General features: G+C 38.6%; 1 protein-coding gene across 1 annotated transcript in view; it reads right to left on the reverse strand.

Moving 5' to 3' along the window:
• Hycc2 (hyccin PI4KA lipid kinase complex subunit 2) overlaps window positions 1-20,269 on the reverse strand; it is a 31,705-nt gene extending 11,436 nt beyond the window's left edge. Inside the window, exons 1-7 of the mRNA XM_051154529.1 lie at window positions 20,251-20,269; window positions 18,754-18,809; window positions 13,468-13,647; window positions 9,521-9,601; window positions 7,435-7,550; window positions 4,718-4,813; window positions 542-658 (exon numbers count right to left, since the gene is read on the reverse strand). Coding sequence (XP_051010486.1) covers window positions 542-658; window positions 4,718-4,813; window positions 7,435-7,550; window positions 9,521-9,601; window positions 13,468-13,647; window positions 18,754-18,809; window positions 20,251-20,269 — 665 coding nt within the window. The remainder of the gene's footprint in view (window positions 1-541; window positions 659-4,717; window positions 4,814-7,434; window positions 7,551-9,520; window positions 9,602-13,467; window positions 13,648-18,753; window positions 18,810-20,250) is intronic.
• Window positions 20,270-22,471: the final 2,202 nt, after the last annotated feature.

Consider the following 22,471-nt stretch of genomic DNA (forward strand, 5'->3'; position numbering starts at 1 on the left):
TAGTACTTTTAACAGATATCTCTCATCTTTAGCACTTGCAAATCGCTTTTTTACTATGTGTTGTTATTCAGAGTAATCTATTTAAAGTATTCATGAAAATCATGATAATGAACTATATAGAAACAAAATAGTTTTCCATATAGAAAACCTAAAATTTGAGGGCTAGAGAGATGGCTCAAAGGCTAAGAGCACTGGCTGCTCTTCTGAAGGTCCTGAGTTCAATTCCCAGCAGCCACATGGTGGCTCACAACCATCTATAATGAGATCTGGTGCCCTCTTCTGGCCTGCAGGCCAACATGTAGGCAAAACACTGAATACATAATAAATACATCTTTCAAAAAAGAAAAGAAAACCTAAAAATTACTAAGATGGCTCTAATTTTATTACTAGTCATATTATTAATTGGCTATTTTTAAAGTACTATATAGAAATTATATTTGAAAAAATAACATGTCTATCATGAAACAAAAGATTCTATGATGAGGAAAAAGAAATATAAAATGTTCCTGTTTGCAGAAGAATCCATCTTCTTTCTACTTACATGGCATAGTAAACTCCTGTGAGAAGTTGCACCATAAATTCAGGGTCTAATACTATTCGACCACAGAGTTCCTTCCACTGTTTCTCATGTTGCCGTGGGAACCCACTCACACAAACCCTAGGAAAATACAATAGTTAACGTGTGATTTCTTGATTGGCTAAATTTATAAATTTAACGATTCATTCCCTAAGCTATTGATGCCTGCTAAATGCCAGAGTCATGAACAGGTAGAAGGCGTTGGTTTTTAATTTGTTTAAAACATGCCTTTATTCATAGAGTATGTAGTCTAGTGGACTACACAAAAGTACTAAGCTTCCCCAAATAGCTAACAGCCTCTCTCACAGACATCCTTTTCCCCTTCTCTCTCTCAAACACATGAATACACAGCTTTTATCCATCCTAGATTGTATTGGGTAATTACTAGATAGTACATGAATCTTAAAAACAACATTTCAAAATACTGTTGTTCATGAGGCCACTATTATTTATTTGGTTTTTATTTACGCAAAATTAAATGTGCACAATTATTATCTATTCATTTTCTGTTATGTAGTGAATACTGAGACTGGTGACTCTCATGGCCAGTGAGGCTGTCCTTCCACACTGGAAACAGCGTGAGCAACAGCAAGATGTGTTGCCCCACATCAGCAGCACCTCTGCTCCCTGATACTGTAGACCAAAGACTTCCAGGAGCTACTGGGTAGCATGAACGTTATTTTTTTTTTCTTTCTTTCCTTTTGAGACAGGGTCCTTACTATGCAACCCTGGTTAGCCTAGAACTTTCTATGTAGCACAGGCTAGCCCTAAACTCATAGAGATCCACATACTTTTGTCACTTGAGTGCTAGGATTAAAGAGTGAGATTATTTTTCCTATAACCAACCTTGCCCTCAAATCTTTTCTGCACTCTGTTGTATATGTCAGTGTGTTCTCAATTATACTCAATTTTATCATATTAGCTGGATGCCAAATGAACTTCTTGGCCCTCTTTTGAGGATTTTATGGTTTACAAGGGGTATAAGAATGGTCATAATGCCACATAGGAGATGCTATCATCTCTGCAGACAGTGACAACAAAGACTATTAAAGCCACTATTACTCAAAATATCATAAACAAATGCCTCTCATTTCACTGAGGTGCTTCCAAAAGTTATATTTTAATATACAGTGCTATAACATTATATCAAGTTATAGTGTGTTTATATTAATAAATTTATCAGGTTAATTATAATAGTAAATTCAGAAGAAAAATTGTAGTGCCTTGTATTAATCAATTAAAAATTATATGTAGAATATAATGTAATAAAAATATCACGAGTTGAAAATAGCATTATATCAATAGAATTGTTGGCACATGCCTATAACCCCAGCACTCAAGAGATGGAATGGAAGCCACACAATCAATGTTAGTCCAGTCTCACCTATGAAGAAGTGTACCACTAGAACAAACCAGACTGGTAAAGACAAGCGCTTGCTCATTTATTCTCTAATGGGCAATAGTAGATATCAAATTACTGTGGTATTTATACTTTTTTGTTTGTTTGTTTGTTTCGTTTTTTGTTTTTCAAGACAGGGTTTCTCTGTGCAGCCTTGGCTGTCCTGGAATTCACTCAGTAGACCAGGCTGGCCTCGAATTCAGAGATCCGTCTGCCTCTGCCTCCCAAGAACTGAGATCAAAAGATGTGCCACCCTTGCCCAGCTTGGTAGTCATACTTTTATATGTTTAAGATAACCCAATGATTTTATCATATCAATAGCCACACACTAAAAACAGTCATTTGTTAAGGAAGGATGAAAAAACTTGAATTAAAACAAAAACAAAAACAACCAAGTTCAAGGTTCAGAACAAAGTTTTTAAAAGTTCTCAGAGGACACAGACTCTACATTACAGAAAAGAAGGTTTCTTCACATTAACATTATAAGCGGGATAAAATTATAGACTCCATTTTAAGATATTTTATAAACTCAAAGTTATGGATTATGTAGGTTAGACTAATGAATAGTTTAGATTATCCAAACTAATGAGCTTGTGACAATCAAGGCTGTGCTCCTCTCAGTACCAGAGCAGCACTGTGAACCCGGGCGCCCCTCACATTCTCCATCCCTGTGAGCCTTCTTTTCTGGCATTTATGCTGTGTCTACTCTACCCACAGAGGGTGGGAACTATGACTTGATCTATCCAACACGAGGAGACAAAGGTGAAAGGACTCCACGCACACTATGTGTACTATTTGTATGTCATGTGCATAACTGTCCTAAAGCAACAGATCATGCTGGATACTCAGTTTGCTCTGGCTTTGAAGAAGCAAGCTGTGATGTCATGAGCTGCCCACGTTACAAGGCCCGTGTGTCATGAGAGTGAGGATGGACTCCAGCAACAGCCAACGAGATGAGTAAACCTAGAACCCTACAGCTACAGGGACAGAGTTCTGCCAAAAGTGCTAAGCCTTGGAAGACTTACACTTCCTTATCACTTCCTTATGTCTTTCTATAGCTTAAAAGACACTGCCAGGTGTGGTAGCACATGCCTTTAATTCCAGCACTCAGGAGGTGACGTAGGCAGATTTTTGTGAGTTGGAGGCTAGCCTGACCTACATAGGGAGTTCCAGGCCAGGCAGACCCACAGAGTGAATGAGACTCAGGAAGGAAAAAACAAAACACTCTAAGCAGAGGCAAGCCATGCCTACATTCCTGTCTCATAAAAACTATGAAATAATAAATGTGTGATGTTATAAGCTGCTAAAATTGTGAAAACTGTTTTTTTCCTCTTTAAAAATTGCTTAGTGTGCATGTGTTCATGGAGGCCAAAAGACAACTTCTGGGGACTCAGTTCTTCTCTCCAATGAGCTGTTATTTCTGCCACTCTACTTCATCCAACAATAAGAGCTTCCTGAATCCAACTGCAGTAGTGCTGGAATTATGAATGCAAGCAACTGCATTCAAGTTTGCTTGTTTGTTTGTTTGGGTGGCTGGTTGGGTTTTTTGAGACAGGGTTTCGCTGTGTAGACTTGGCTGTCCTAGACTTACTTTGTACACAGGCTGGCCTTGAACTCACAGTGATCTGCCTGCCTCTGCCTCCCAAGTACTGGGATTACAAGCATGTGCCACTGCACATCCAAGTTTGTAATTAGAATTTTGGAGATTGAATTCACATTTTTAAGGGTTTCTCAACAAGACCTTTATTCATGGAGGCTTCTTGCTGGGCCAAGAATTTGTTGTGTAGCAAAAGAAAGAGACTTTATGATTTGTTTTTCTTCTCCAGAGACAGGGTCTCTCTGTTTATTCCTGGCTGCTCTGGAACTCACTCTGTAGCCCAGGCTGGCCTTGAACTCAGAGATCACCCTGCCCCTGCCTCCTGAGTGCTGCGATTAAAGGTGAGTAGTACCACTGCCCGGTTAGGACTATGTATGATTTAACTCTGGGCAGTGAGAGTGGGAAGTGGGGAGACTCAGCTTCTGAACTGAAAGGTTACTTGGAATACATAAGCTCAGAACTGAAATTCTGTGACCCTAACCCAATTTATACTACTTAAATATTTTTTCTAGGTAATATTTAAATTTCAGCCAAGCCGAACTTCTTAGAAATTGTGAAGTAATATAGTAATATATTCTAAATTAATATACACTTGAACTAACTTGTTGAGCTAAGAAATATTCTGTTGGGGCTGGAGAGATGGCTTAGAGGTTAAGAGCACTGTCTGTTCTTTCAAAGGTCCTGAGTTCAATTCCCAGCAACTACATGGTGACTCACAGCCATCTATAATGAGATCTGGTCCCCTTTTCTGGCATGCAGGCACACATGAGCACAGAATACTGTACAAATAATAAATAAATCCTTTTTTAAAAAGAAAGAAATATTCTGTTGAGTGTTTGGAGGCTTTGTTTTTGCCTGCATGTATGTATGTACAATTATGTGAGTGCAGTACCCACAGAAGCCCAAAGAGGACACTGGAATATCTGGAACTGGAGTTGAGGATAGTTGCAGGCTACTAGGTAGGTGTTGGGAAGTGAACCCCAGTCAAGTGCAAGAGCAGTAAATGTTCTTAACTGCTGAGCCGTTTCTCCAGGCTCTTAAAATAATGTTCATTCCTGTAGAAGCTTAACTGACTACTGCCTCAGAAAGTACCATAGCCTGGCAAACACCTGTGTACATGGGCGGTAATAGTTACTCTCCTCACCTGGAGCCCAGTCGACAAAGAGATTGGTAGGACGAAGCAGGCATATACACAATTGCTGAATTATAGCACAGCATGAGAAAACTCAGGACTTCGAACCTAAAAAGATAACACAGATGACCACAGTCATTCACTTCCAGCAGAGACAACAGTAAGTTATTTACTTACGAACTGATTATATATTGCCTTAATGTAAATCATCATGATTTCTTAATCAGGTGTCTACAGTATCCTCCTCAATAGTCTGTTTCTGTTCTTCTTATGAGCCACAGCCCTTTCTATCATCAATAAACATATTAAGGCTGCGCGTGGGTAGCATATGCTTTTAATCCCAACACTCAGGAGGCAGAGGCCAATGGATCTCTGTGAGTTCAAGGCCAGCCTTGTCAACAGAGTAAGCTCCAGGATAGCCAGGGCTATGTAGAGAGAGCCTGTCTCAAAAACCAAAAAAGAAAAAATAATTTAAGGCTGGGTGTAGTGGAGCTCACCTTAAATCTCAGCATTCAGGAGGCAGCAGCAGGCCCATGTCTGTGAGTTTGAGGCCTGCCTGGTCTGTCTTAAGTTCCAGGCCACTCATGGCTACACAGTGAGACTGTCTCAAAAACAAAGCAAAACGAAACACCCACTCACCCACCCAACCAACCAACCCAAAACTGAAAACCCAATTAGATCAAGGGTCTGGAGAGATGGCTCGGTAAACACAAGCATTTGCTAGTCTTCTAGATTTGGTTCTCACACCTGCATGGCAGCTCGCAAGCACCAACAACCCCAGTTCCAGGGCATATGATGTCCTGCAGGAACTTCTGGGTGCTGAACAGCATTCCTAGCCTCTGTCCACCAGATGCACCACAGCCCTCTCTCCACCCAGCTCTATTAATCAAATCAATCTTCCATATTGATTGCTAAATGGTAAATGGAGGAAGTGATGAACACCCTGGTTGAGAACCACTGGCAAAAGTCATTACGTCTTGAAAAGGGAGAATGAAGTGAGGAGGAACAGATAGCAGCAGTTTTTATTAATGAACTGTGTGGAAGTAAAGCATATTTAATTTTGGGGTATAACTATGTCTATTTGTAAGATACTTCACAGTATATATTATACTGCAGCTGGGCATGGTGGCACACAGCTTTAATCCCAGCAGAGGCAGGTGGAATCTCTGTGAGTTCAAGGCCAGTGTGGTCTACAAAGTGAGCCCAGGACAGGCAAGGCTACACAGAGAGACCTTGTCCCAAACCCCACCCCCCAAAAAAGTATAAATAATATATTTAGCAAAAATCTTCCACAACACTCCAATGAAATCTCTCTCATTAACACTAGGATCAGAAAATAGACATCAGGGGCTGGTGAGATGAGGAGTTTTTACTACTTACTATCTTGTGCTATTGGTATTTTGCTTGTACGTGTGTCTGTGTACCACATGCATCCTTGGTGCCTACAGAGGTCAGAAGAGGGCATTAATGCCCTGAGACTGGAGGCACAGGTGGTTGTGAGCTGCAGTGTGGGTACTGGGAACTGAACCCCAGGCCTCTGCAAGAGCAGTAAGGGCTCTTAACTATGGAGCAGGTACCCTTTCCAGCCCTGTTACATGTATTCGATTAGGTATATTAACCTTGTTTAATAGAATTAGCTCAACTGTTCTGTAAGCAGTAAATTTCCTCAAGCAGCAGAAGTGATTTATAGTACAGTGGGGACAGGGGAGGAGTCTGATTATGGACAAGACACAGTGATACAACAAGGTGCCGACCAGCCTGAGGTACCACCCTAGATTTACAGCCTCAAGCAGGCAATGGCTGCTGAGTGAGGGTAAATCAGTTTTCTCCATGGACAAGCCCCAAAATAGACTGTTCAATCCCAAGTGGTCAGCCCTGGGCACATGTATAAGCAAGCAAATGAATTCAGTAGATTATATATACACATGTGTACATATGTATATACATATGCACATACCTATAACAATAATTAAAGACATTATTAATATGGGAGGCGGGACACTGGAAGAGTTAAGAGAGGGGAGGAGTGCTGTAGATGCAATGTTCATGTATTAAGTTCATAAAAATGACTGAAGAGTTCTCATCCAAAATGCCAAGGACCAGAAATGTTTCAGATTTTGTAATGTGTGTCTTCTTTGGAGATAAGACCCAAGTATATTTTAGAAATACACACTTATATTTCATATGTACTGTACACACACAGCTGGAATGTAATTTTACATAGTATTTTAGTGCACTTGCATTTCACCTGTGTCCCAGTCACACAAGCTATATGTAGATTGTCTACTTGTGTGCTACCATGATGGTGCCCACCAGATTTCAGACTTTGAAATGTTTCAGATTTGTGATTTTTTTTTTCAGACAAAGATGCTTCATCTATACTATACTATATTTTAATTTTTAGACTGTATTCACATCAAGCTTGAAATGAAGTAATTATATTTAGCCATTATCCATAAATTTACCATTGTTGTTATGTAGTTCATATTTTTTTTCAAAATTTATTTTATATATTTGAGTATTTTGCTGGAATGTATGTATGTGAACCACATGCATGCCTGGTGCCCTTGAAAACAAGAAGAGAGAGTTAGATGCCCTGGAGCCAGAGTTATAGGTGGTTGTGAGCCACCACGGGGTGCTGAGAATTGAACCCAGGTCCTCTAGAAAACCAGCCAGTGGTTATCCGCTGAGTCATCTCTCTAGCCCCTACTGTATATTGAGACCATTACCGGTTCTGTGCAGTGAATGTTTCTCTCTGAGGATGAAGGTCACTATAAACAACTTTGATGAGATCATGCTGACATAAGGCCCCTTCCGTCAAAGCCATGGATCCAATTGTTGAGGGCTATAGAAGAAAAGATACAGCATGAGGCAATGTCTCCACAATCAAGTAAAAGTCTGTATCATGTAGTCATATTTAATCTTGTTTAAATAAAATGTAGTCCGAAGTAAGCTTTCTCTGTTCTTCAATGACATTTTATGCCTTCTTGTGGAGACTTTGTGTAGAAGACACATAAAATTTGAACTATACAACTTCATTTTTTAAGATGTTGAATTACTCTGTATTAGAAAATAGAAAAGCTGCTGAAAACACTAAGGTTTAAAAGAAAGCCATTTATTTTCATTTGTATTCTAGAACACAGACTATAAATATAGTTATATTTATTTTATAATTCTATAAAATAAACAGTATTGAAAACTATGATCAAATCTCCTTAATATTTACACAATTGATTTTATGTTTTTCAAGTTTATTGTCAAGTGACATTTATTAATGTCACTACCTCCCATTTTATTTCATAACACAATACAAATAACAATTAAAATTCATTATTTAAAGATATTCTATATTAAAATGAATCCTGGTTAAATAGGAAACATACTATTCCAATGCAAAACAAAGTCTCAGGGGAATTAATTTAAAAACGAATAGCTACATTGAGCTACAAGACAAACAGGGTAATGGATGTTGAAATGGAATATAATTTTTAGGATAAACTTTTTAAATGTTCACAATCTGATGCATCAAAGGCCAATAACAACCATAAATTTTATTCTTATTTTTTAAAAGATTTATTTATTACATATACAGTGTTCTGTCTGCATGTGTGCCTGCACACCAGATCTCAGTATACTGCATCAGATCTCAGTATAGATGGTTGTGAGCCACCATGTGGTTCCTGGGAATTGAACTCAGGACCTCTGGAAGAGCAGAAGGTGCTCTTATCCGTGGAGCCATCTCTCCAGCCCCATAAATTTGATTCTTAACACAGTTTCTTACTATTACTAAAGAGAGCTCAGATCAACAGCAACTTTTATCTATATAATAATGAGTGTTCTCATATTCTTCAGTGGAATAAATATAAGCAAAACAAATGCATTACTGACCATCTAAAGTGTGCAGTAGCACTTCTTTATATTGTATTAGCACCCTTCTGAGTAATTACTTTCCTAAAGAATAATACAAATGAACCAGTCTAACAAAGATAATCACCAAAAAATATGGAGACATAATTTTTTGAAAATTCATTTTAAAAACTGAAAATGATACTGGTGAGGGAAAATAAATGAATAGGCAAGAATTAGAGGAAATTCTTCCATTAAATACTAACTCCCTTGATGTCAAACACAGTATCTACTCTTAGTTAATTTATTTAATGTGAGTGTATGCACATACTGAAGTCAGAGGACAATTTGTGGACGTCAGTTCTCTCCTCCACTATGTGGGTCCCAGGGATTAAACTCAGGTTTGTCACATTTGGTGACTGGCCTGGCCCAATACCTACCTACCTTCTTTTCCCTTCCCTCCTTTTCTCTCTCTCTCCCTCCCTCCCTTCGCCCTCCCCCCCCCCCACACTGAATATGTGTGAGTGTTTCACCTGTATATAGGTGGGCCAGGGGCATGCCTGGTGTCCCTGAGGCCAGGAGTGGGTGTCAGATACCCTGGCACTGGACTCACAGGTGCTGTGATCCACCATTGGGTGCTGGCAATTGAACTTGCATGTCTCTGGAGGACAGTTAGTGCTCTTAGCCACGGAGCCATCTCAGCTCACAACAGAAGGAGAAGACTGCATATTAGAACCCTTGCCTGGTGGAGCAACCCTTTCGCTGGGCAGGTAGGAGCAAGCAGGCTCACAAGTGCAAGGTCACCCTTGACCACCTGGTGAGTTTGAGACCTGCCTGGGCTACAAAAGATCATGTTTCAAAAACAGAAACAAAATGAAGTATTTACAGCATTTACCTCTGGCAAAATAATTTTTGTCTCTTTCTCAACATAATTTGAAACAAACATTCCATTTTCCCAATGTTACTTACTTCATGGTATATTGAAGGCTTGGATAAGGAAGGAATAGTGAAAGACAGCACTTTATTGTTTCCATCTTTATCAGCAATTTCCTGTAGTAAAAAATGTACAAAACAATGTAATAGTAAGTCTTCAGCAAAATAAATAATAACTTCCTTAATTTACAGAATATACCATTGGTAACTGAGGGAGAGTTTTAGAAACAAGAGTACATAAATATACTATTACCCTAGCATACCCTTTCAATTTATTAGCAAATTGGTATACATTTATGGCACAGCTGTTACCCACAGAGATGTTGAGCACAAATTACACTACACCAGCTCCAACATGACAGCCAGGCAAGAAGCAGGTGCACACAGAACAGGAAGATTAAAAGTGATTAGACCGCTGGACGTGGTGGCGCACGCCTTTAATCCCAGCACTCGGGAGGCAGAGGCAGGCGGATTGCTGTGAGTTCGAGGCCAGCCTGGTCTACAAAGTGAGTCCAGAATGGTCAAGGCTACACAGAGAAACCCTGTCTTGAAAAACCAAAAAAAAAAAAAAAAAAAAAAAAAAAAAGTGATTAGACCTTAGATGGAAAAAAAAGTTGATCAGATCTTTTGGTAGAAACATGGCTGAATACATGTAACTATAGCAAGAGACCCACACTTACTAAAATAAGAAAAACACATTATTCTAACACAAATGAAGCATTCCCCAGCTCTACCAAGCCATAACTGGTAGAGTTTATATAAGTTTCTAGTCTATGAAGTGAAGTTTTGATACATTTTCTTTGTGAAATAATTACCATAAACAAACTTATTCAAATATCCAGTACTATATTACCATTTTCATAATGAGAGTATTTTAAGAATGAATCTTGATTAAAATATATTTATTTATTTTTAAAGATTTTATTTACTTATTATATATACACAACAGAAGAGGGATTAAGATCACATTATGGATGCCCATGAGCCACCATGTGGTTGCTAGGAGTTGAACTCAGAACCTCTGGAAGAATAAGACAGTGCTCTTAACCTCTGAGCCATCTCTCCAGCCCCGATGAAAAGATATTTATAATCCCTCAGTAATAAACTACTGACTGTAGTAAGCTATGTGTTGGCAATATTAGTGTAAGTAGTCAAGAAATGGACATATTTTAGTAATTGCTACTGAACTGTAAGAGACTCCTTTTGTGTTCATGTTTGCATGTTTCCCTCAGTAGCCAGGGTGGGCCTGCATGCACTATGCAGTCCTGGCTGGCTTCAGTTTACTGAATATTAGGATTAGAAATGTGTGTCACCAGGCCTGCCTCCTCCTCCTCCTTTTTTTCCCCTTTTGAGACAGAGAGAGTCTCATGTAGTACTGCAGCCTGACTTGTTACGTAGTTCAGACTGACCTGGAACTCAAAATCCTGCCTCAGACTCCTGAATGAGTCACCACATCCAGTTCTTTGTAATTTTAAGTTTTCTGAAATAGGGTCTCCCTATGAGCTCTGGCTGTTCTGACCAGTCTGGTGTTGACCTCACAGAGGTCTGCCTCCTAAGTGCTGGGGTACAAAGTGTGTGCCACCATACCTGGCTACACGTTTTACAGTGTTTGTTCTCTTGGAGGAAGAAAAAGAAAAGAAAGGAGTGCTGATGCCCTTCGTTTCTCCTGTGTGTCACCTCTGCTCAGTAGGTAGCAGTAGTTCTTGCATGAGGAATGAGCACTGCTGCATCTCACTGCCCCATTGCTTTCTGTTTTTCTTAGTAATACGTAATTGGCATGAAACCCATATACAGAAAACTGCTCTTACACACCCTATAGTAGAGAGTCAGAGTTTAAGGAGCCACAAAGAATTAAAAAACAAAACAAAACAAAACAGAGCCAGATATGCTGCTGCAAACTTTTGCATGGGTGGTAGAAGAAAGATCTAAAGTTAAAGGGCTAGACTCGGCTGTACAGAGTTTGAAGCCAGACTACAATATTTGAGATCCTGTCTCATAAACAATCAGGTAAGCTAAAATCAGATTAGCTTTTTATTTAAAAAGCCACTTTAAAAAAAAAAAAAAAAACAAGATTTATTTATTTGTACAGCATTCTGCTCGCATGTGTGCCTCCATGCCAGAAGAGGGCACCAGATCTCAAAACCATTATGGATGGCTGTGAGCCACCATGAGGTTGCTGGGAATTGAACTCAGGACCTTTGAAAGAAAAGATAGTGCTCTTAACCTCTGAGCCACCTCTCCAGCCCCTAAAAAGCCACTTTTAAGTTTTATGAGGTCCCATTTAAAAGCAGATCTATAACAAGATCCAGCCACACCCTCTTGGGCATACACAGAAAAGATTCAATATCCTACTACAGGGACACTGGCTCATCCGTGTTCACTGCTGCTCTGTTTATAACAGCCAGAACTGGAACCAGCCTAGATGTCAACCAACTGAGGGACAGACACTGAAAATGGGATACATAAACCCAAAGAAATGTTATTCAACTGTTACAAATGATGAAATTGTGAAATTTGCTGCACCATTCTATCCCTCCTTTCAGGATATAACACAATTCTCAAAAGTCTCCCATCTGCTTTCCCAGGGAACGCAGTAAAGAAAGCCTGAACTCTTCCCATCACAAAGGCTTCCCTGCTGGCTGTGGTGGTACACATCTTTAATCCCAGCACTCAGGAGGCAGAAACAAAGGACCATCTTTGTAGGTTAAAGGCTAGTCTCCTCTATGTACTGAGTTCCAGGCTGGCCAAAGCTACATAATAAGACCCCATCTTCCAAAACAGAAAAGGTTTTCTAGCTGGCACAGTGGTGCTTGTCTGCAATCTTAGCCTTTTGAGGCTAAGGCAAGAAGGTGAAGAATGAGGCCTTTTGACCTAGGATCAAGTGAAGAGGTCACGAGCAGCCTGAACTACATACTGTCTGAGGCCCACCTAAGCTACACAGGGAGAAACAAAAACAAAAATGCTAACAACAAAAACAAAAGCAAAAATAAAAGAACATATATATATATCCTGTGCTTTTCATCTGCATTGACACAAGTAAGCTTTCCTTTTGTTTTGCTCATTTGATTCCTGTGCTTCGCAGCATTATGTCAATTGACACAAGCTAGAGTCATTGGGAAGGAGGAACTTTGAGGAAATGTCTCCTTCAGGATGCGTGAGAGCAAACCTGTGTGGCATTTTCTTGGCCAATGATTGATGTGGGAGGGCCAGCCCAGCCCATCCTAGGTGGCCTGGAAAGCAGCTTGAGCAAGCCTTGAGGAGCAAGCCAGGACGCAGCGCTCCCCCATGGCTTCTGCTTCGGTGCCTGCCTCCAGGTTCTAGACTTGAGTTTCTGCCGACTTCCATAGATGATACGACTACAAAAATACTGTAAGGTGAATTAAACCATTTCCTCCCCAAGTTGCTTTTAGTTTTATCAGAGCAATAGACACCCTAAGACAAGTACTTCTTCCTAAAATCTCACCTATCCCTAATCGCAGAAGCCATTTCCTCCAGAAAGCTATAGTAACTTTGGCTAATATTTCAATTTCTCATGCCCTTTCTATACACACTCTGCATTATTAGTCATCTATGAATATGCCTTCTGAGGTAGGAGTTTCCCTAAAGCAGGTAGCTCGTCTCAGTATCTAATTTGTTTCTCCCTAACCCGAAAGGGCTTCTCTGTTGTAGCCTTGGACTTTTTTATAGACCAGACTGGCCTTGAATTCACAGAATCCAACTTGTTTCTTATATAAAGGCATTCATAGACACTGGTGAAATGAAATAAAAGTAAGTCATCTGATCTAACAATGATACCAATTATATCTTCAACAACTTTATAAAAAAAACCTTATGTTTGCATTATTTTGTATTTAGCTCAAATGTTTGTATTTGTCTCAAAAATCATTTAATAGATATTTCAATTTGTTTCACTCTAAACAATCTTCAGATATTTTAGAGGATTTAAAAATATTAAATTCCCTAACCTATCACTTTCAACTCACCAAATTATAAATTCCTAGGAGAAGTGCTTCAATGCAGCCATTACTCTGTCTGTCTCGACTAACTGTAAGTCGCAAGTAAACCCATATCAATTCAGGCAGGAACTGCAGTGTGAATCTCTTAAGTCGGACTTCAGAGCTACGATAGAGCTCAAACAGTTGGTGGCAGACAGGCTCCAGGAGCTAAAAGAAAAACAGCAATATGATTTCCATTGCTTGATCTGTAACTGCATTTCTTAAAAGGCAAATGCATCTTTATAATATTAAAAAAATAAATTCTCACTATTAATTCCTCCATATATGAGTTAATTCAACAAAGCCTTTAATAGACTACATATTAACCTGGCCAAACCACTAACTGTAAGCACTTTGGTACCATAAACTATCACTATACTTTTTAGTGTGCTATGCTACTAAATTTTTTAGATAATAAATCTGTTTGCCAATGCACTCACTGTATTTATACTTGGTGGGTTTTCTTTCTGTTCTTATCAAAACCTTCTGGTCTCTATTTTAATTTTTTTTACATCTGTGTATGTATGCATGTATGTGCAGGCACTTTAATAGCATGGTACACGTATGTAAGTCAATGAACAACTTTGTGGGATCTGGTGCTCTCCGTCCATTGTATGAGTTCTAGAGATTCAACTCAGGTTGTAGCGACTGCCTTTATCCACTGAATAGTCTCACTGGCCCATCTTCCATTTTATGAAATGTCTTCTTAATTAAAATAACTTCAAATTTCAAGTAAAGCCATGACTTAAATTATATACCGCTCATTTTACAAAACATTTGATGTAGGCATCCAAAATTCTAACTAATATATTTTAAATACATACAAGGGAGATAAAAACATTAAGATGTCACTAGTTATATTTACTTAAAAGACTTGGGGGCTAGGAGGATGGCTCAGTGGGTAAAGTCCCTGCTGAACAAGCATGACGACCTGAGTTCAGATGCCCAGCCCCTGCATAAAACCTGAGCATAGCAGGGCATAGGGGAGGGGGAGAGAAACAGATTCCCTAGGGCTTGCTGGCCAACCAGCTGGGCTGTATGTAACAGCAAGCTCCAGGTTCAGTGAGAGGCTCTACCTCAGGAACCAGGTGGAGAGTGCTGGACAGCAGTGCTCAAGATCTACTGCTGGCTGGTGCACACACACACACATATGCACGCGCGCACGCACAAACACACACAATTTTGAAAGGGAAAAAAGTATATACCAATTGAGTTTTTCAGTGTTTAAATGACTAATCATTCTTGCATTACCACATGAAATGATGTTGAAAACTAAAAAAAATGAGCAGTTCTACATACTGATGATTTAAAATGGTTTCACTCCTATTAACTATAGACTTTACATGCCTGGTTAACTTTTAACTTTTAACTGCATATAAAAACTGGTGAGAAACTAAATTTTTCATATTAAAATTTAATTGCTAAAAAAGGAGCAATAGTTAGTAACTTCATATACTTACCTCTATTTAAGTGAAATATTTATATTCAGATCTATATTAGAAGGTTGTGGTTTTAATATTTCAGTTTTCTTGAATGAAGTCACTACGTTTACAGTTGTAAAACTGTCAACAACTCTATGCCAATTGTACAGTTAATATTTAGAGAAGCTGACCTTTATTCTTGAAGAACAACTTTAAAGCTTAAAAAGTTCACAAATACATACTTGCCCTAGTCTAGTAAATATTCAACTCTCTAAGACAAATAAAAATCAGGGCAAAATTTAAAAGTATTTTTGCTAGTGGCAGTCTTTATGTATTTATTTTATATATATGAATGAGTGCTCTATCTGCATGCATCAGAGGGTGTAGATGGTTGTGATCCACCATGTGGTGCTGGGAATTGAACTCAGGACCTCTGGAAGAGCATCTGGAAGATGCTCTTACCTGAGCCGTCTCTCCAGCCCTTAAAAGTATTTTTAAAAGTTAAAAAAAAAAAAAATTATCTCCTGATACCGATGTTTAGAATAATCATAAAGTGTGCCAAGAAATTAGTGGCAGAGGAGGATTTTAAATGAAGGTTTTCTAACATCAAACTGGTTTTCTAAACTAACATCTTTTTTCCCTTCCTTCCTTCCTTCCTTTCTTTCTTTCTTGTTTTTTCGAGACAGGGTTTCTCTGTGTAGCCTTGACTGTCCTACTTGCTTTGTAGACCAGGCTGGCCTCGAACTCACAGAGATCTGCCTGCCTCTGCCTTCTGAGTGCTGGGATTAAAGGCATGCGCCACCATGTACGGCTCTAACATGTTTCTTATGCTAAAATATTGGTAAAGACTGATAAATTACCAGTACTATACTAGACATAGTGCCATTTTTTTTTTTTAAGTTTGTTGAGATAGGATTTCTTTTGTGTTATCTTGGCTGTCCTGGACTTGCTTTGTAGACCAGGCTGGCCTCAAACTCATAGTGATCCTCCTGCCTCTGCCTCCCGAGTGCTGGGATTAAAGGTATGCATCACACGCCCAACAGTACCAATAATTTTGAAAACAGTGAATCACTACCCTGTATCTGGAAATGATAACAGCACTGCTCTGAGCAATTAAAGACTGTGCACTTTTCGAAATATTATTTGCTAAAAATCCATACTCTTTGATTTGCTCTTCTTCTAGTAAACGACTTTCCAAAGACTGCTTTCTCTAAAATTTTGTGGCTTGTGATATCATCACAGTAAGTTTGTTATGAAGGCATTAACTTCCATTTAAAAAAATTTTAACCACTTAAAGTTTAATAATATTTAATTATACTGAGAATGTATTTTCTTTGATCACTTAATCTTTGCTAAAACTTTTATTCAGCTTAGCCTCTCTAAACCATGAATGATCTTTACTTTTGCCCTTTACAACAGTTTGTGTTATGAACTCTTAGAAAATGCCTCAGCTATTTAAATACAAATAATGGATTTTCTTCAGCTTAGTAGAAAGTATCAGGCAAAGAAGCCACTATGAGTATACTAAAGAAAAAGAGGTTCCAAAGTTATGACTCCATTTTTTTGTTTGTTTGTGTGTTTTATTTTGAGACAGGATTTCTCTGTGTAGTCCTGGCTATCCTGGAACTCATTTTATAGAATAGGTTGGCCTTGAATTCAGAGATCCGAGTTGGACATGGTGGCACACACCTTTAATCCCAGCACACAGGGAGGCAGAGGCCAGCAGAACTTTGATCTCGAAAAAACAAAACAAAATAAAAACAAACAAACAAACAAAAAGAACTTAGAGATCTGCCTGCCTCTGCCTCCAAAGTGCTGGGTATAAAAGTGTATGCCATCACCAGGCTTGACCCTGTTATTTTTAAAGGTGGGAGGTACTGGTAATCCAGCAGCTTTTAATCAAATACAACTACAAAATTGACCACTAAAAACCTGCCGTTGCTATCTATTAAGATATTTAACTCTAAGCATTTGTATCATGCTACTATTTCTGAAGTTCTCAATGAAAATGAGAAATGGTGGCACTTGGTAGGCAGAGGCATGAGGATCAAAGTGCAAAGGTATTCTCAGCTACACAGCTGCATGGGGTCATGTCTCAAACAAACCAAGCCCATTAAATGGTACTATCACCCACACACCAGTGATAACAACGGTCATCTGTGGCTTACAAAGGCCTAATTAGGATCAACTTACTCCTTTCCTACGTTAAGCAAACACTGCTTTGACATAGTTACTGAGACAGACTATGTGATGAAGACACTAGAGAGCATTTTGAATGACATGACAGAAACTTAAGCCTAACTCGAGTAGGAGAAATAATGTGAGGTGAAGAAACGGGACCAATAAGACAGATAATAAGGAGTAAAATTGTTCTAAGTCTACTTGGGAACAGCAGCAGAGGGGTGAGGTAGCTAACAGAAGGAAAAGTCAAAGAAGGTTTTGCTTTGTTTTATAGAAGTGTGGTGGGCAGGTACGGCTCAGTGGTAGTGCGTAGGTCCCAGGACCGAGCTGAGGTCTCGGTACTCATGCATATTAGCCCTACACATTTGCAGGGAGATGGGAAGCAGAGACAGCGGACAGTCAGACACATGCACACCTATCTCAGAAAGGTGGAAGGCGACAGTACGGATTCAAAGAAAATATAAAATCAAACGGAGGGGACTCAAGAGTGGAGGCTCAAAATGGAAAAAGTGCTAGAGTGACTAAGGTCTATTAAGATGAAAAAAGAAAAATAAAGCAGTTAAAAGTCAAGTTGTAACAAAGGTAGCCATGACATGTAAAATTAAACTTCTAGAAGTTCATATCAATGACTTTCATGTCTTTAAATAAATTTTTTTCCAGACTATCCTAAGTTCAATTCATATTAAACAAAGTGTGTGGCCGTTCTCTGAAATAGCATCTTGGTAGCACAGCTGATGATGCTTCATGGCGTAACAAACCAGGACTTGAAGTGCACCCGACTGTGACTGCAGCGCAGCACAGTTCTGAGGGTCTTCAGAATTTATTATACTGGGTTCTCAAAAGTCTGAATGCATGATTAGAAGCTTCTGACTTGATAGTAAAAAGGAAGGATGCAGACCTGGCCTAGCAACTTCATAATTATAATGAATGCTAAAGTCTTGAGACTGGATTTCTCAGCTTCTATTTCCATTTTGATCCATGACTTCAAGGTCTCATGTGCTACTATAAAGCACGGCAATACAGAAGAGTCTGAATACCTTTTTTAAAAAAGTCTATCTTTTTTTAAGTGAGAACACTTTTCATACCTTTTGAGTACTAAATCTAAAAACTTTAGAATCTTTCGTATTTCATTATTTTCTAATAAATACTTGCTTATTTATTTACACTTAACCCCAGAGCCACATCCCAAGCACATAATAGCTATTAAATATTCATTACATACATAATAGAATATTATATTTTAGGGAAATAACAATCATAACACATATGACTACTGCCCATGAAGAGCTTACAATCTAAAAGGAAAGTCATAAAACAAATAATTTTTAATAAGCAAAGCTTAAATGTTAAGACAATGCAAAATCAGGGGTAGGGTATATAGAATTTACTCTTTAGAAAATGTCAAATACTCCTGACTAGAGATATGTGTGTGCATGACACTCTCACGCACACACAGCCCATGTCTGAAGTTTTAAAAAATTCAGCAATACACCGCAGGAGAAAAAGCAGCAAATGAATCTTGCAGCTGCTGCTAGAAAAAACAGCAGATGCAAGTCTGAGAGCCAATCCAAACACAGGAGACAGAGGAGGAGGAGGTCAATAAGCAAGCTTGTGGTGAGAGGACACGGTAAAGATGCACTTTAAGCTGGGCTGCTGGTTAGGAGCTGGTTACCTGAACTTCTTCAAGCTCGCTGCAGTGCACAGCAGAGGCAGTCTCGGAGGCTGTATCTGGGAAGATAAGAAGCTACTTTCCTGTGTGTTCCTTCCATTTTCATGGTAAAGCATACATGAATCCAGTGGGATAAAACGACCTGTCACACCACTGTTACTGGGAAGTTACTGTGTGTATCCGGCTTAAGTTTACATATAGATTCAGTTGCTGCATTTTCTATCCTCTATCACGGGGTGCGTAAACAGCTGACTGTTACTGTAAGTTTATTGATCTTTGCTACTTAGATTTGTAAAAGCACTTCCTCTGGTAATTTTCAGGTAAACTCAGTGGATAGCAGCATAATGTTGTGTTATCAGCTTACAACTGATCAGAGTGCTTATACACATCTCTATAGTACTAAGAAATAAGAGTAAACAATATTAAAATAAAGAAGGCTGAATCTGCATACCATTAAAATCTGGTTTCCAGAGAAAGAATATTAAAGAATACAAAGAAAAAATACATTAAGTAAATAATCCATTGAGATGAAGGTGAATCAAAGCATACCACCTTCACAACAAAAAAAGAAAGAAAAAAAAAAAAAAAAAAAAAAAAAAGACCAAAACATTATCAAATGTAAGAGGACGGGGTGGGGAAGCCAAAGCAACTATCAGGATGAAAATAGAAGAAAGAGCTTTCCAGATTCACAAGTGAGACAGAAACTATAAGCTTACATTTACGTGATTTCAGTGCACAGGCTTCATCTCACTATTCAGAACTTACTTTCTTACAGGCTTTCCTACCTCATTGTCTGAGTCTTGAATAACTTTATAGAGTGCTGGTACAAGTGCTTTTTTCCGGTGTAAAGTTGCTGCGTAAGTGGTGATTTGAGTGTCAGGTAATGCCTACGATAAAACCACCAAAGGACAGCAAAATGAACTTAGTATTTAGGAAACAAATTTATTTTACATGAGTGCTTCTTGAGCAAAAGAAGAGTCAAATAAGAACCTTGAAAATAATTAATATAATTAACATTAAATAATCAACATAGGAGTTTTCTAGCTGTTTTTACATGAAAAAATAACCATGTTACATATTATAGCTAGATTTCACAAAAACAGGTCACCTTAAAGTAACCTAGCCTAAAAGAGAGCAGGATGTATTTCAGTTCTTAGAATTATGCTTTCACAAATATATTTCATAAATGCTCATATATTAGATAGTTTTCGATCAAAACTACTTGACTTTTAACCATAGGAACAATACTATTATAAAAGCTTAAAAGACTCCAGTCTTCTACTAGATGTATCTTAAACCCAACAATTATTTTTATTTCCACACAATTCCTTTGACCCTTATTCATATTAGCTGTACTTGAAAGAACCACAAGCAAAGAGGCATTATTTCACATTCTGCATCTCCCATTTAAAGGTCTGTTTCTAGGGCTCTTTTCAGAACACACTCCCATCATTACACTTTGGCCTACACTTACACAGCACAGTCTTACCCCACATTTACCTTGAACTCTGATAGCCATTCTTCCACAACAGCTCGTTCTGACCCCAGCATCTTCTTTTACCTTCTATTCTTCTTCTATCTCTAAAACACAAATTTTAAGAAATGAATCTGAAGAGAACATTATCTACAGAAATTACCAAAGGTACATAATGTGTACATTTTACTAACCAAGAAACTTATCTAGTCTATATTTTAGAAAGAGGCTCACACTCAGTTTAGAGTACAATTAAAACTTTTCAAAAATAAGTTTTATTTGTTAATGATATATCAGAAACCCATTGTCTTCATGCCTTCACATTTTCCTCACTTCAAACTGTCAAAGAAGACATCCTTAAATTAGACATATGTAATCTCAGTTCTGGGGAGGCTGAGGCAAGAGGTCAGCTTGGGTTGCGAAGTGAGCTTAAGATAAGCCTGGACTAGACAGCAACACCCTGGACCAACAAAACAAAAAGCTGAAAGATAACTTAAGCGTCCGAGTGAAACCAAATTACATTATCCAAAGCACATGCACCGAGCAAGTTATATATGACAGAACAAACCCTTTGACAAAATATAAACAGCAGATCTTAAAAAAGCAAGGGCCATACGTACAGTCGAAAAACTGTAACAATGTACATATTATCTAAAATAAGGCAGATTTTTAACTTTTGTGTTTTTTTGTTCTTTTTGTTTTTTGTTTGTTTTGTTTTGTTTTGTTTTGTTTTGTTTTTCGAGACAGGGTTTCTCTGTGTAGCCCTGGCTGTGCTGGACTCGCTTTGTAGACCAGGCTGGCCTCGAACTCACAGAGATCCACCTGCCTCTGCCTCCCGAGTGCTGGGATTAAAGGCGTGCACCACCATCACTCGGCTTAGATTTTTAACTTTTAAGATGAAAAATGCCTAAGTAGCAAAATCAAACTGATTAACAGTCTGCAAATTATAATTCCAATTAAAGTTTATATTTTTTAAAAACCAGGAAACAAATATATGCTCAACTATTAAATGCTTGCCATTGAGAGTAGTCTAATCTACTTAATTCTGGATAAAAATAAAATGCATTTTATTTTATTTTATTATTTTTTAGGGGGAGGGTTCATGACAGGGCTTCTCTGTGTCGCCTTGGCTATCCTGGACTAGCTGTGCAGACCAGGCTGGCCTTGAATTCACAGAGACCCGACTGCCAAGTGCTGAGATTATAGGTCTGCACCATGGTGCCCAGTTTACATTATATTTTAAAATGGGGGAAAAACAAGATAAGCAAAAAATAGAACTTGAAGAAGCAAGACTATTTATGAAATAACTGAAAAGAAGTTCTTGTATCAAAAAGATACACACCTTTAATCCAAGTACTTGGGAGACAGAGGCAGGCAGATTTTTGAGTTCAAGGCTAGCCTGATCTACAGAGTGACTTTTAGGACAGCCAGGACTACACAGAGAAACCCTGTTTCCAAAAAAAAAAAAAAAAAAAAAAAAAAAAAGCTCTTTCTGTGTTTGTCAAATTCCACACTAGATTTTAAAAAGTATTAATTTTATTACTTATTCAAAAATTGGTTCCATTATGGCATTTCCATATGTGTATATGATGAACCTTGATCCTATTTCCCCCATACTGTTTACTCTTCACACTACATTTCTAATTTAAAACTCCACAAAGACTTTTTTTTTTTTTTTTTTTTTTTTTTGGTTTTCGAGACAGGGTTTCTCTGTGTAGCCTTGGCTGTCCTGGACTCACTTTGTAGACCAGGCTGGCCTCGAACTCACAGCGATCCGCCTGCCTCTGCCTCCCGAGTGTTGGGATTAAAGGCGTGCGCCACCACGCCCGGCCACAAAGACTTTTTTAATTAAAAAGTTTTTCAATATATTCACTTTACATCCCAATTTTAGGCCCTCCCTCATCTCTCCCCACATCCTTCCTCCCCCGTTCCTCTAGTCCTCAGAAAGGGGAGCCCTCCTCCCCTATCATCTGACCTCAGCCTATCAAGTCTCATCTGGCTGCCTGCATCCTCTCCCGCTGGGGCCTGGGTAAGGCAGCTCCGCCAAAGGGAAGTGGTCAATGAGTGGGCACCAGAATCCCTGTCAGTAGTCCCTATTCCCCATATTATGGGACCCAAAAGAGACTGTGCCGCCTGCTGACTACATCTGAGCAGGGGGTGTAAGCATAAGGTTATTGTGTAGTTTAAATTCTAATTTCTGTGTCAATGTTTTATAAACATTGCTCCCTGGTATGCCAATAAAGCAGC

This window comes from Acomys russatus, chromosome 12 (assembly GCF_903995435.1).
Source record: "Acomys russatus chromosome 12, mAcoRus1.1, whole genome shotgun sequence".
Taxonomy (NCBI): Eukaryota; Metazoa; Chordata; class Mammalia; order Rodentia; family Muridae; genus Acomys; species Acomys russatus.